Consider the following 14,347-nt stretch of genomic DNA (forward strand, 5'->3'; position numbering starts at 1 on the left):
ATTCGTATTAGCATTAGCATTAGCATTAGCGAGAAGGTTGAAGTATGACGTAAGTAATATCTGTGTAAGTAAAAAAATATATTTCCAGGAGGACTTACCCGCCCTGTCTGTCCAGGGTCCTATGTCATGCGTTCAAGGCGCTCAAGGATTCGATCAGAAAATGGCGCCTGAAAATGCAGAGTCGTGCGAAATGCAGAGGGGTAGCCGCCCTTGAGAGGGTGGGGAGAAAGCACAGCTCCTTCAGTGCGCCTTGCTCCGCTTGACTCATGCGGGTAATCACCAAGAAACAGGTAAAATAAAGTGATTCGTGAAGGACATTTTTTGAAGATGGTGGTGAAGAGAGAGAGAGAGAGAGAGAGAGAGAGAGAGAGAGAGAGAGTGTGACAATATGAGAGAGGTGGAGAGAGAGAGAGTGACAATAGGAGAGAGAGAGAGAGAGAGAGAGAGAGAGAGAGAGAGATGGAAGATCATACAATACAGAGGGATGTGTGTACATTCCACTTCCTGCCTGGAGCCCCATGCAACATACATCCCTGATCAGGAAATGGGGCCACATTGGCGCTGTGCCCAGAGGAACTATTTAAGCAAGAATACATATTTAAACAACTTAATGTCCTCTTACATTTAAATAATAATGTGCCTCATTACAATAATTTGCTTTAATTCACTGAATCGCGAGTTTCTCATGGACTACGTCGAAACGGAAGCCACTGGTTGGTCGGAAAACAATGGGTTTGATGATAATGACGGCCACAATGTGGAGAGAGAGAAATTTCTTCACCCACCCTTTTTATTATTCACACTATTTCTGTTTTCTCTTTCCTCAATTCTCTCTCTCTCTCTCTGTCTCTCACACACACACTATCTCTCTCATTCTCCTCTCTCCCTCCTCCTGTGGTGTGTCTCCTGGATCCAGTTATCTGCTGGTATCTGCACACTTTTCTCTAACATCTGTGCGCCGTGTTGCACATAAAGGCAGGCAGAACACGCTGTGCATTTCGTTCTGGGCAGCACATCAGAAGGTTGCCTTTTGGAGAGGAGAGAAGGTGAATGAAGCCAGAAAGGTGTTGCTCTGAGTCCCACTCCTGGCTGCCTACATCAAAGCGGAGGAGCGCTACCTTCTGAGAGTGCGTTTTGGGGGTCGCGAAGAACAGGAATCGTGCGCGAAACGCACATTCCGCGAGCTGTCTCCCATCGTACCTGTGGGGAAGCTCGCTTTTGTCTGACACTGATTGGCTGTGTAGTAGCCTGACTCTCACAGATTCGGCATTTTGTTTTGCACGTCTCCGCTCTTTGGGCGATGGTTGTAAGCCCCCTGCTTTCGGGATGGGTGTGGGGGTTGTGTGTTTGTGTATGAGCTGTATGCTTGCTGCATCGGGGTGGGTGTGTAAGAGCTTGTTCTTTGGGGCGAGGGTTGTGTGTTTGTGTTCAAGTTGTAAGGTTGCTGCATAGGTTATCGGTGTGTAAGGCAGAGCTTGTTTTTTGGGCAAGGGTTGTCTGTTTGTGTTCAATCTGTAAACTTGCTGCGTCGGGGTGGGTGTGTAAGAGCCTATTCTTTGGCCCGAGGGTTGTGTGTTTGTGTAAATGCTGTCAGCTTGCTGCGTTCGGGTGTGAGGGCTGTGTGTTTGTGTGTGAGCTTGCAGCATCGGGGGTGGGGGTCGGGTGTTTAAATACCGTTAATGAGAAAGTGGACTGGGGAAAGATCCTCTGGTTCTCCCCCCGTCTGCCATTACGGGGAAGCCTCAGTGCGTGTCCTCTCATTGGATAGTGTTAGGCATGGTCACAGCCAATGGGATGGAAGAAGGCGCAGAAAATGGCCACGTCTGCAGAGCGCTATCTACATGCTCATTGCGAGGAGCAATGCTGGCTGTTTAAATCCAGTCAAACGACCTTTGTGGCATGCCTCTCCCTCTCTCTCGCTCCCATTCCTCCTGTCCCTCTACACTGCACTGTCCAATAATGCTGCAAAGGCCTAAAGATATCTCTAAAAAAGAGAAAATGGCATCTACCACGGGATATGGCAGGGGGCTGTCACTCAAGGCTGACTTGCCGAAGGGGGGGCGTCTCCCAGGAGACATCAGCTGCGTATGTTAATTCTCCCGATCGTACGCACTGTGCTGGGTTTTATGAGGGCGAGTGTAATTAGCATTGTCATCCCTTTAAAACAGCCTCTGCTGGGACTACTTCATTACCATCACTGAAAAAAACAATGAGCGTTGCTTTACGCTTCCGCTTTTCTACACTTATGCCTACTGTACGTGCGTGTGTGTGTGTGTGTGCGTGTGTGTGTGTCTGTGTGTGTGTGTGTGCGTGTGTGTGCGTGTGTGTGTGTGGGTGTGGGTCTGTCTGTGTGTGGGTGTCTGTGTGTGTGTGTGGGTGTGTGGATGTCTGTGTGGGTGTGTGTGTGGGTGTGTGTGTGGGTGTCTGTGTGTGTGCGTGTGTGTGTGTGTGTGGGTGCGTGTGTGCTCTTTGCGTGGGCTTCTGTTTTTGTGTATGTCTGTGTCTGCGTGTATTTTTGTGTAAGTCTGCCTGAATGTGTATTTGGGCATCTGTGTGTTGTTAGGTGCATTCCTGGAGCCTACATAAGCCAATGAAAAAAAGCCAGCAGGCCAAAAAGCAGTACAGCTGCGAGTGCGTGTGGCCCGTTATTTTTGTCAGTTTTATGTGAACGCTTTAAGTGATGGGTTTTAGGCAGCGGAGCAGTAAATTGAAAATATATGCAGAAACGCCTTGATGGAGTGCAGTCCGCGCGGCACGGCGAGGGTTTGAGAGGCTAACGCGGCGTTGGGCCCCGGCTGCAGCCGCGCGGAGCCGCCACTCCGCCTGCCAGCGAGGTGCCAGCCGGCGTTCCCGCATTCCGGCACATTCCGGCACGTCCGTCGCCGGCGCTCCGCGGCTCACGTCCTCTCAGGAGTGTCAGATCCCATTTCTCCCACCTCACCCCGAGCGGGGGGGGAGAGACTTTCCGCCAGCGGAATCTGGAACCCGAGTCGCGTACGGCATCTGCGAGAGGGAGCGTGTGAAAGTGTGTGTGTGTGTGTGTGTGCGAGAGCGTGTGGAAAGGTGACAGAGTGCTAAAGGGAGTGGAGTATGCGACGCTGATACTGTGTAGCGTTAGCGCCTTCAGACAGACGGTTTTTTTTCCCGTGTCTGCGTTTATTTCCGTATCCGTATTTTCGGTCGCGGTGACTCAGCCATTTACAGCTCAGCTTTTCACACTTTCGAGACAAACAATGGCATGACAAACTTCCGAGAGTGTGTGCGTGCGGGCGTGTGTGTGTGTGTGTGTGTGTGAGAGATAGAGAGAGGATGGTTAATTTACCTGTGGAAGCTCACACAACCTGCAGTTCTGGAATTCACTGTAGTTTTCATGCCTGGGAACAAAGAATTTTGTTACAAGGAAATTATTTTCTCTTAAGACTATCGCAAAGCAAGACTATATGAAAGCAATATTGCTAGGTATTTTCTCATTGTGATTGATAAAAAAAAGAAATATTTCTTATTCTTCTCAAACAAAACCTTCATTTCCTCAGGAAAAAGAGAATCAAAGGAAGAATAAACCTGGGAGCCAGTATAACATATGCAAGAAAGTTTGTTTTTTATCGAAAGAAAACATTTAGAGGATTTACTCCCACTCATTCTTTTGGTTATATAAGCGAAATACTATTGTGTGTGTGTGTGTGTGTGTGTGTGTGTGTGTGAGTGTGTGTGTTTGTGTGTGTGTGTGGGTGTGTGTGTGAGAGTGTGTGTGTGTGTGTGTGTGTGTGTGTGCGTGTATGTGTTTGTGTGTGTGTGCATGTGTGTGTGTGTGTGTGTGTGTGCGTTTTTGTGTGTGTGTGTATGTGTGTGTTTATGTGTGTGTGTGTGTGTGTGAGAGTGTGTGGGTGTGTGTGTATATGTGTTTGTGTTTGTGTGTGTGTGTGTGTGTGTGTGTGTGTGTGAGAGTGTGTGTGTGTGTGTGTCCGTATTTGTGCATACGTGTGTATGAGATGTCTCCGTTCTGCAGGAGAACGCTGGCTGGTCTAAGCCATGCATGTCCCTCTAGCGCTGAGCTCTCTGCGTTTCCCAAACAGAGAGTAATGATGATGGTCCCTCACTGTGACTGACTGCTGGCTGTGTTCCAGGAGTCTTGGCTTGACAGCATCATACACCGAGCCTCCACTCCTCCCAATGGTTTTCCACCCGTCTCTCCGGGCCTCCCTATCTCCCTCTCCATAGGAAGACTCTGTCCCACTCATTTCCCTATGTTTCCAAAAGTCTATATGAAAGTCATATTCAAATATTACTCGTTTGCATAATGAAATCCCATCTGTCACGGGCGCATTACATCACCGTGGACACGCGTCCTCGTCTGCGGAGGAGCGAAACGCTCTCGGCGAATCGCGAATCGTTCCCTAAAAACGGAGGCCGGCCTTCGCTGATCACCCCGGCCCTCCCCTCTCCAACCCCCCGTATATCAGTTAGCGCTTTGAGCGCTAAATCTTATATCAGGCCGTTTACCACCTGCTGTCAGTTCAGCACACATTCATTTCGCCTCATGCTGCGGAGATGGCCTTGCATTTTGTTTGGGATTCAATAAATCTCGCCCTTTTCTCTCCTTTTCTTGGTTGCTTTTAATGGTATCGGGCAGGAGAAGACTCATTCACTCCGCACTATTTTTCATACCAGTCTCATTTCTCATGATCAAAAATAAAGGTGTTCTTGTCTTGCAGAACTTTTGCCTTGTAGAGGAGATTTTATTATGCCGGGCTCTTTCCTCTTTCTCTGTGGAGAGGGGAGAGACTGTAGTGTATTCCAAATGTATAGGATAGTGTACTCTTCAATAATGGATGACAGGATAGTTTATACAGTAAACTGTACAGTAAACTACGAGACGCTGGGATACTGTACACTAAAGGAAGTGATTATGATTATGCAGTTAGCCCATGTCATCGTAAAGCAGGGCACACTGAAGGACACGAGAGGGTAAAGTGGAGGATGAGCAGTGTGTGCTGGGGTAAAGAGCGTCGTACGCTGGTGAACCAGCGGAGAGAATGCCACGGTGTTTTTTAATGACCTGCTGCATTCCTCGAGGCCCTGCTGTGGTCCATCTGCGGCAGTGCCCTGGGTGTTTCTGCTCATCCCTCACCCTCACCCTCTCCTCCCCAGAGACGGAGCTTAGATCTCCCTCCGCGATACACCCGTGGATAAAACAGGGCAGGGACCGGTGGCCATGTTGTTTGTGTGCGCATTGTTTACGTGTATCCTATGGATGGTGCCTCAGGTAAAACACATTTGGGCTGCGGCCTCCGTGACGTACGCAGGAGCCCTGCAGCGGGTCTGAGGGCGAGTCAGTGAGTGTGCGGTCGCCAGGTCTGCAGTGTGTGCTTTAGCTCCGGGCGCGCGTTCCCTGCGTTAACTCTCAGCGACGCGTTTCGCATTTCCAGCGGACCGTCCCTCCCCGAATCCCTGCAGGAAGGTGCAGAGGGGAGGCGGTGGCGGGGAGCTCCTCGTGTGCCGTGTTTTTTTCTGTAATGGGGGTGAGAGGCGAGGCCTGGCGGGGGCGGGGGGCGGGGGGGGGGGGGGATGGGCCCCGGACACAGTGACGGGCCCCGCGGCTTATCGGCGGAGCCTCATAAGTATGTGCAGAGCCGGGCTGCGCTCCATTATCTCCTGCAGGAGAGCCGTAATGAGGAGGAGAACACAAAGAGACACATTTTACCCCCTTCTCCAATCTCCCCGTCCAGGAGCGAGCGCCGGCCGACGCTGAAAACCAACGCTAAGCGTGTAGCGCTTTTTCGGTTAGCGGCGCCCCGTCTAATTTATTTATCGCCGAGGACAATTGGGCCCTGTGTGCGCCGCAGCCTTGCGCTAGCCGGCCGGTTATTCCCGTTATCAATCCCGGAGAGCACATCGGCTCCGGGGAGGAACAGCTGTGCGGCAGGCGGAGGAACGGGGAGGCGTTTCGGGGGGCGATAAGACACCTGGGCGAAGCCCGACACCTCCCCCCACGCCTCCCCGTCGTGACCTCCGCTGCGGAACTTTCCGGATTCCATCCAGGTTATCAGCGGTGGGAAGCAGCCGTCGGTACTCCCGCGTCCTTGTCGACCATCGGGGGCCATATAACCGCCAGGCTCCCCCTCCCCCCCCCCCCCCCCCGGTTCTGGCACGCCGGCAAGATCTCATCGAACGGATCGGCCGCGGCTGCGAACGAGCCGAGCTTCATTTACCGAGCGCCGTCCTCAGGAGGCTGCCAATCTGTCAATACCAAACGCAAATTAATAAATAATACGGAGCCAAGGTGGGCTGCCGAGCGCTGACGCATTTCAATCCTCTCACCCCGTTTTTATTCAAACGGAACATCAGTTGTGTTTTGTCTGTGAATTTCCTTCACTGATCCAAGCCCTTCTGTTTTTGCTGTTGGGCTCCGGTAAAAGCACACTCTGTTTCTATTTTAGATTAAAGCTCTGCTTCCGCCCGTTTCCACCAGGAAAGTGGAGCTGACTGGGTACTCCTCTGTAATTAACCCGCGCAGACATTAAGAGTTAGATGCTTCAAAAACGATCTTTCTCTGATGAAAGCAGTGTTCTGAAACACGCAGATCCTTAAGCATCTTTATTTCATGAGAGGTTGAGCAGCAATCATGTGGAATTTGATTTATTTACTGTATACGGCCTCCGTTGCTAACCGTCGTTTCAGAATGAACATCCGGCTTGCGTGAGAGGAGTTAGCCGTTAGACCTCACAGGTGTCCTCATGGTGAGGTCCAGGGGAAGGAGGTTTTTTGGGGGTAAAATGGAGGCAGGGGAAGGAGGTCCATGGGTCCTCCTGAGTTTGACTGCAGCCTTCGCGTTTTTCAGACCTCAATTTGCCAGCCGTCTGTTTCGATGCCGTTAGTCGCTTGCTTAAGTTTCCCCTGACATTAACGGCTGAACCCGCAGGTCTCTTCATGGTGAAGTCCAGGGGAGGGATGGTTTTTGGGGGGGTAAAATGGAGGCAGGGGAAGGAGGTGCATGGGTCCTTCTTTGACAGCGGTGTCCGTGTATTCGGACCTCATTTTCTCTTTTCCCTGTCGATCGCCAGGAGGAAAAACAACACAACTGCCTTGACTATATCAGGCCTGGCTGCCGTAGTCTGTGTGTGTGTGTGTGTGTGTGTGTATGTGTGTATGCGTGTGAGGGCGGGCGTGTGTTGTGTGCGTGTGTGCATGTGTGTATGTGTGTTTGGCGGGGTGTGAGGGCGGGTGTTGTTCAGCGTATCACAGAACGGTGCGCACGCTCTCCGGAGAAGGCGGCGGGTGTGAATTGAGTCCACTCCGACAGCAGACGTGTGAGAGCTAATTGTATTTTAATGACGCAGGCGTCTGTGTGGCCCCCTCCCAGCTGTTAGCGAGCGTCAGCGCGGGCCGGCAGGATTCACCTGCGATCGCTCCGAGGCAATGACGCTTCTCCCTCTCTCTCTCTCCCCCTCTCTCCCTCCCTCTCCCTCCCTTCCTGTAGCTGCCTCACCGCCGAGTGACATTCTCCACAGCCAATCAGGCGCAGGACCTTCAGGACCCCTCCCAGCACAGTTACTACGACAGCGGCCTGGAGGAATCGGAGACCCCCAGCAGCAAGTCCTCTTCGGGGCCCCGCATCGGGCCCCTGGCCCTGCCCGAAGACCACTACGAGAGGACCACCCCCGACGGCAGCATCGGCGAGATGGAGCATCCGGAGAACGGTAAGCCGCGCGACCAAACGTTCCCCCTCCATCACCGACAGGGACCCCCCCCCCCCTCCATCACGGGCCCGCTACCCCCCCATGCGACCGGTGAGTCTGTCCCCCGCCGGACCTGTCACTCAGAACGGGGGCAGCCGGCCGCGGGGGGTCACCAGCGGGCGTCTCGTCTTGGACGCGGCTCTGTGAGTTTGGGGTTGAAATGACAGGCGAGAGGAGAGGAGAGGAGAGGAGTGCTTTATTGAAAAGAGAAACACGGTTGTTAATAAATGACGGTGTCAAGCAAAGCAGAACACGGCAGAGAGAGAGCTTATTACTGAGATGATGAGGATCGAACCTGACACCTGCATCCTCCTTCGCAACAACAGTGCTGTACTGACACGAGTCTGTCTGTGTGTGTGTGTGTGTGTGTGTGTGAAAGAGAGAGTGTGTGTGAGTGTGTGTGCCTGTGTGTGTGTGAGAGAGAGAGAGAGAGAGAGAGAGAGTGTGTGTGTGTGTGTTTGAGGGAGAGTGTGCGTCGGTGTGTGAGTGTGTGTGTGCGTGTATGTGTGACAGAGTGTGTGTGTGTGTGAGAGTGTGTGTGCTTACATGAATATATGAGTCAGTGAGCTTCCCCGCTCTGCTCCCGTGCATACAGAACCAGTCTCCGCATCACTCTTAACAGCCGCATAGTGGACGTGCACACATTAAAACAGGAAGTTAATGAAGCATTGACACTCGCCATTAATCTGTGAGCTTTCACATCTGTGCAGACGGCCAGACAGGGCCAGCACAGCCACTGAGCCCAGATCAGGGTGCCCTCCGGGGGTATACCTCCCTGTGTCCCCATCCCTGGGTGCCCCTCCACTGGACTCCCTCCGTCAATTCCCTACCGTCTTGTTCTGGTCCATTCCGGTGCCACTCGATGTGGTCCAATGAGGGTTTTGGGGATCAATGTGGTCCAATGAGGGTTTTGGCGATCAATGTGGTCCAATGAGGGTTTTGGGTTTACTGTGGTCCAATGAGGGTTTTGGCGATCAATGTGGTCCAATGAGGGTTTTGGGTTTACTGTGGTCCAATGGGGGTTTTGGGTTTACTGTGGTCCAATGGGGGTTTTGGGGTTCCCATGAGAGTTTTGCTGAAATACGAGCTTGCTTGTAACCTCGAGTGCGTTGCTAGGAGGCTTTGATCAGAACAGAGGTGGAGAGAGGAGCAAGCAATAATGAAAAGATGGTGATAAGGAGAGAGAGAGAGTGTGTGAGAGAGAGAGAGACACACACAGACAGACAGACAGAGAGAGAGGAGAGGGGAGCAGGTAAGTCACCGGAGTCAGGCACAGGGAGTAGTCACACAGTGGGGCAGTGGGGTAGGCAGCTCTGTCTTTCTTCATCAGGAGCTCTTACTGCAGGGAGACCCTAAGTCTCTCTCCAGTGCGGGGCACAGGTATTCCATCTGTAAACACAATTACTCACTGTGTGCCATTACCTCAGGATACTTACTGCCACAGTCTCGCACACACACACACACACACACACATATACACACACACACAGGCGCACAGCATACACACACACACAAACACACACAAACACACACACGCAAATACACACACGCACACACAAACACACACAAACACACACACACACAAATACACACAAGCACACACAAACACACACAAACATGCACACACTCACACACACACTCACACACAAACACACACAAAAACAAACATACCAACAGCACACACACACATTCACTCCCACACAGATCCATACATGCACTCAGACTCATTTAGAAATGCTCCGTACATGAACCCACATCGACACATATAAAATTAAATACACACGTGTGTGTCTGTGCGGGGTGTGCGCGTACGCGTGTATGTGTGTGTAGTGCAGTGTGAGACAGGCTTCAGCCTCAGTAAGAACCTACGTGCCGTATAATTGGCTACTGACGGAGATAACCCCTCCCCCTCCCTCGCTCCCCGTGCTGCAGGCAGAGCTCCTGTTGGTCGCACACTTGCTCGCTCAGTCTACCGGGCCAATGAAAAGGCCCGGAGCCCTCACACAGAAACAAACCTCCACCCCCATCCCACAATGCAGCAGTTCTATAAATATGTCAGCGCGCAGTGCGCCTCTGCCTTGTGAACGCGGCGGTGAGGAAGGGCCGGAGCGTGAACGGGTGAGTACGCGGTCGCGGTCGCTCTCCACGGACGGAGCAGAGCGAGGCGGGAACGGGCGGAGGGGGGGGGGGGTAATGACACACAGACACGCGCGCTGGCCCTCACTCCCACGCCCTTTGGGCAGTAATGGGCGGGCTTCTCCTTAATGGCCTCTCTGAAATCACAGGCCATTAGGAGACAATCAGAAAGTGCCGGAAACCCGACCGCCCCGAGATGGAGAGGACACTCCGGGAACCGGGGGTCGCGCGGGTCCGTACGAGATGTCTGAGAGACATTCTTCTTTCCGCCTTTCGGAGATATCTCTCTTTCAGCTACCGCCAGAGTCCTCTGTCTCTCCATTCCTCTCTCTCTCTCTCTATCTCTCTTCCTTTTTCAACCGACAGGGAGAGTTCATCTCATCTCAGTGCCTTGAGAAAACAACATCTCTCCCTTCTCTACTCTAGGAATGGCTCTCTCTCTTTCACACGCGCTCTCTCTCTTCACTCTCTCTGTTTCTCTTTCACTGAAATTCTGGTTCAAATTCAAAATGCTTTGTTGGCATAAAAATGCATTGATCAATATCGCCGAAGCATACATATAGAAATAGCAACTCTCTTTCCCTTTTCTACCTACTTGGAAGAGCTCATCTCTCTTCTCAGTGCTAGAGAAAAAGCCTCTCCCTTCTCTAAAACAGGAATGGTTCCCCTCTCTCTCTCTGTCTCTGTCTCTCTGTGTCTTGCTGCATTGCAATGGAGAGTGCTCTCGCCACACTAGTACAGAGACCTCCTCTCTCCATGTCCTCCTGTCCTGAGGCAGCTGTTGACGCTCCACTCCTTCTTCCCCCCGTGCGTGTTTTCCGAGAGGACGTCGGGGGGCGGGAGGGGTGGGAGGGGTTACACAGCCAGCTGCCCCTAATGGAATCAGGCTGAGAATCAGTCAGGTAGTTATGAGATTACCCCCTGTGTCATTAAGATGATGAGATAGTTAAGCGCAGCAGCGAGAGAGGCCTGGAAGAACAAGCCCGCTCTTTGTCAGTGTTAGTTTCCCGGCCTGTTTTATTGTTTTTCTCTCTCTCTCTCTTCCTACCTCATCCTCTTCTCCGTGCAGCCTTTACCTCTCCCAGTAAATGGAATCATCTAGGCCGGATAATGGAGTGTAATTCCATTAGCCTCACACTCCTTCCCCGGAGTGATACGTTCGGCAGACACCCCCCCCCCCCCCCACCTCCTTCCTAATGCGTTCATTTCCTGTCCCTAATAGAAATGGATGTGTCTGCAACGCAGGGGGTGGGGGGGGGATGGGTTGGGGTCAGGCTCTTGTCTCTGGAGGGAAAGGGGTCATCGTCATGATGAGGGGATTATTGTTGTGGACCCGGTGTTCAACATAATAAGCACAGCTCCGGCTCCCGGGGGCGAGAGAGCGGGGGCCTGGGAGAACTGCGGCAGGAAGTCCGGCGTGTTGCAGCAGGAAGCGTGTCCGGTGTGTTTCACAGGAACTGTGTGTGTGTGTGTGTGTGTGTGTGTGTGGAGATCCCAGCCCTGTGTGTTGCGCTGAAGGTGTGTTGATGCGTTACCTCGGTACGCAGAAGACCCGTGTAAACACACACACACGGCGTGTGGACGCGCGCACACACAGCCTGCTCGTGCGGAAGGCGGGCGTGAAGACAGCGCCTCAGCGGTCCCACTCTTGGCGGGGCCGGACCATCCTTCCTCATTCGCCCGGATTACAGAAGACCTGCACTTCCCTGCACACAGGTGAAGTCGCCCAGCAGATGCAGGTCTAATATGGAAACATGATGTTATTATGTTTTTAGCGAAAGCACAGCGATGCGTCCCGGAAGCATATTTATCATACACACCGAGCTCAATCTGGGTGCTGCCTGGCAGCAACATTAGTCTTCTGAAATTGCTCTGGGCAGTAATATCCCCTGGCATATGCATAAAGACAATAACCATATAATATACAGTAATATTCCCTGACATATGTATAAAGCAAATAACCATATAATATGCATAACGTGTTCATCCATCTTTCCTGTTATCACGCAACAGTTCCTCCTGTAGAGGGCAGTAGTGAGCTGGCAGTTACATGGCATAAGACATGTCCAGCACACACACACACTCGTGCACACGCATGTACACATGCAGTCAAACACACACACACACACACACACACATACTGATTGAGAAATTGGAATAGCGATTTGACAGGAAAGTGCATCTCGGTACTTTTAGCGTAGCCCGTATAAAATATGTGTGTTTTCGCGTGTAGGCCGGGCTCGTATATATGGGGCTATACGCGCTAAAGTGCCTCGCAAAACCGCCGCGTTAATAACGAGGCAGAGCGCGGAGGCTGACGCGCGTTATCAGTCAGGTGTCGGTGAATAAAGACGCTGCTTATTAATGCTATCATTCCTGGCGCTCAGATTTAGCGCGCGGCGTCCTCCTGGCACAGCGGGTAATTGCGCGGCCTCTCGCTGGCGCGGAGTCGTAAATAAAGGGCGGGCGGGGCCGGCGCGCAGTTACGGATAATTACCGGTCCGTGAGAGACTCTCCTGTCGCGGGGAAGAGGAGCCTTCCCAATTTAGCGTGATGAGCGGCGCCCCTCCGCCTCTCCGCCTCGCTAATAACGCTCCGCGGCACGCGGAGACGACGCCCCGGGGGGGAGACGCAGCCTCTCCTGGGCTCCGCGCCGCCGGCCGGGCCGGACCGGTCTGTGATGGGCGGGGAGGCGCAGGGGGAGAGGTAGAAGCCGATAGCCAAGTTGCCTGACTGGGAAGGTCGGTGGTTCAAGCCCCCCCCTGGTGTTGCCGTAGTAAGACCACTGCCGCTGTTGGGCCCTTGAGCGAGGCCCTTAACCCCGCATCTCTCCAGGGAGCACTGGCCCCTGCTTAATCTAATAAACTATAAGTCGCTTTCGATGAAAAGCAGCAGCTAAGTAACTGTAATGTGATGAAATGTAGAAGGAGGGTTGAGAGCGGGCTTGTGTCCGGCGAACTAAATAGCCATTACAGTTGTAGTTGGAGGAAGCCATTTTGTGCACCCAAGAGAGTAATAGAGATTTGGTAGTGGTGGAAAGCCCCTCCTAACGCCCTTCTTTCTCCCCCTCCTGCGGTGCCGTGTCACCTCTGGGAGATGTTTTGGGCCCGCCCGGGACCCCGCGCGCGCTGATGATCAAAAGAAGACGAACACATCGCACGGCTGGCTTTGACGTCCGTACGCCGATCCTCCGCGCCGCGTTGGCGGGAGTTCCGATGGAGGCGCAGGCGAACGAGCGCCCAAACGGGGGATTAAAGTCGCGTAACGATTTTCGGGGAGCCGAGAGGAGCCGGAATCGGAGCATCTGGGCGGTTGTCAGGACCCATCGCTCAGCTGTCAGGCAACATGAGGAGCGCCAGTCGACGTTCCCACAAAATTCCCATCATGCTCTTTAGTCTGCAAACGGCGTCCCGGCGCAGGATGTGCTCAACCTGTTTGTCCTCATCCACCAGATATCAGGTAAACAAATTAAATCATCTGTAGTTTAAATGAGTAAACACCAATTTACCCCCCTTCCCCCACCCCGAGATCCAGTCCACAGGCTTCTTTCAGCTTGCAGTCACAAATTCCTTTCGATCGCCAGGGAAGGGGACGCAAGCGAGGCAGGTTGTTTTGACTTTTTTCCCGTTTTCTTCCTTTCTGAAGTTTAAAAATGATGGCTCATGACCACAAAGACATTTGTCTGGGGCGACGCATTCCTGTGACGGGCGAAGGCTATACTGTGGTTTAAAATTTGTGCAAGTGTCAGAATATGAATCCGAAGGCATCGCTCCGTTAGTCGTTGGGTTCAGAATCGTGATGAATGAGTGCAATCCCGTGCCCCGGATGTCACGCCACATTTAAATATTACTCATAACGCCAACCCGCTTTGTTTTTTTTTTTGTTTTGTTTTTTTGGCTTGGGCTGTTTCTGTCAGCGGGAGAGGGAAAACCGAACGGGCGATGACAGTTTATTTTTAATGGGCTGTTACACTTCAGCGTCATTAAGCTTCTCTCTCCGGCGTCTGCGGAGCTAGAGTCAATAACGGGGGAGGCTGGGGAAAGGGAGGATGGGGAGAGGGAGAGAGGTAAAGAAAGTGTGGAGGGAGAAGTTTGCTGTGACATCCCGCGAACGGACTCCGCTGAGAGGGCATCGATCTTTTAGCGCGCGTGAGGGGGGTGACCGGCCGATTGTGTGCGTAAGTCAGGCCTCGTGCTGACCCCCTACCGCAGCACACACACCCCCCAGAAAAGAAAGGAAATTAGAAAGAGGGAGGGAGTGAGAGAAGAGAGGGGGAGGGAGGGAAGAGAGGGGGAAGGGAGAGAGGGGGAGGGAGTGAGGGAGAGAGGGAAGAGAGGGGGAGGGAGGGAGAGAGGGGGAGTGAGGGAAGAGGGGGGAGGGAGGGAGAGAGAGGGGGAGGGAGTGAGGGAGGGAGGGGAAACAGGGCGTTTCGCCGAGCGGTGATTAATCACAGCCGTCCTGCGGGTTCCACGGAC

At 52.8% G+C, this 14,347-nt stretch overlaps 1 protein-coding gene across 3 annotated transcripts in view; it reads left to right on the forward strand.

Moving 5' to 3' along the window:
• pcdh1b (protocadherin 1b) overlaps positions 1-14,347 on the forward strand; it is a 174,447-nt gene that overhangs the window by 106,113 nt on the left and 53,987 nt on the right. For all 3 annotated transcript variants that reach the window (XM_061236233.1, XM_061236235.1, XM_061236234.1), the window contains exon 4: positions 7,478-7,697. In XM_061236233.1, coding sequence (XP_061092217.1) covers positions 7,478-7,697 — 220 coding nt within the window. The remainder of the gene's footprint in view (positions 1-7,477; positions 7,698-14,347) is intronic.

Source organism: Conger conger, chromosome 3 (genome assembly GCF_963514075.1).
Source record: "Conger conger chromosome 3, fConCon1.1, whole genome shotgun sequence".
NCBI classification, from domain to species: domain Eukaryota; kingdom Metazoa; phylum Chordata; class Actinopteri; order Anguilliformes; family Congridae; genus Conger; species Conger conger.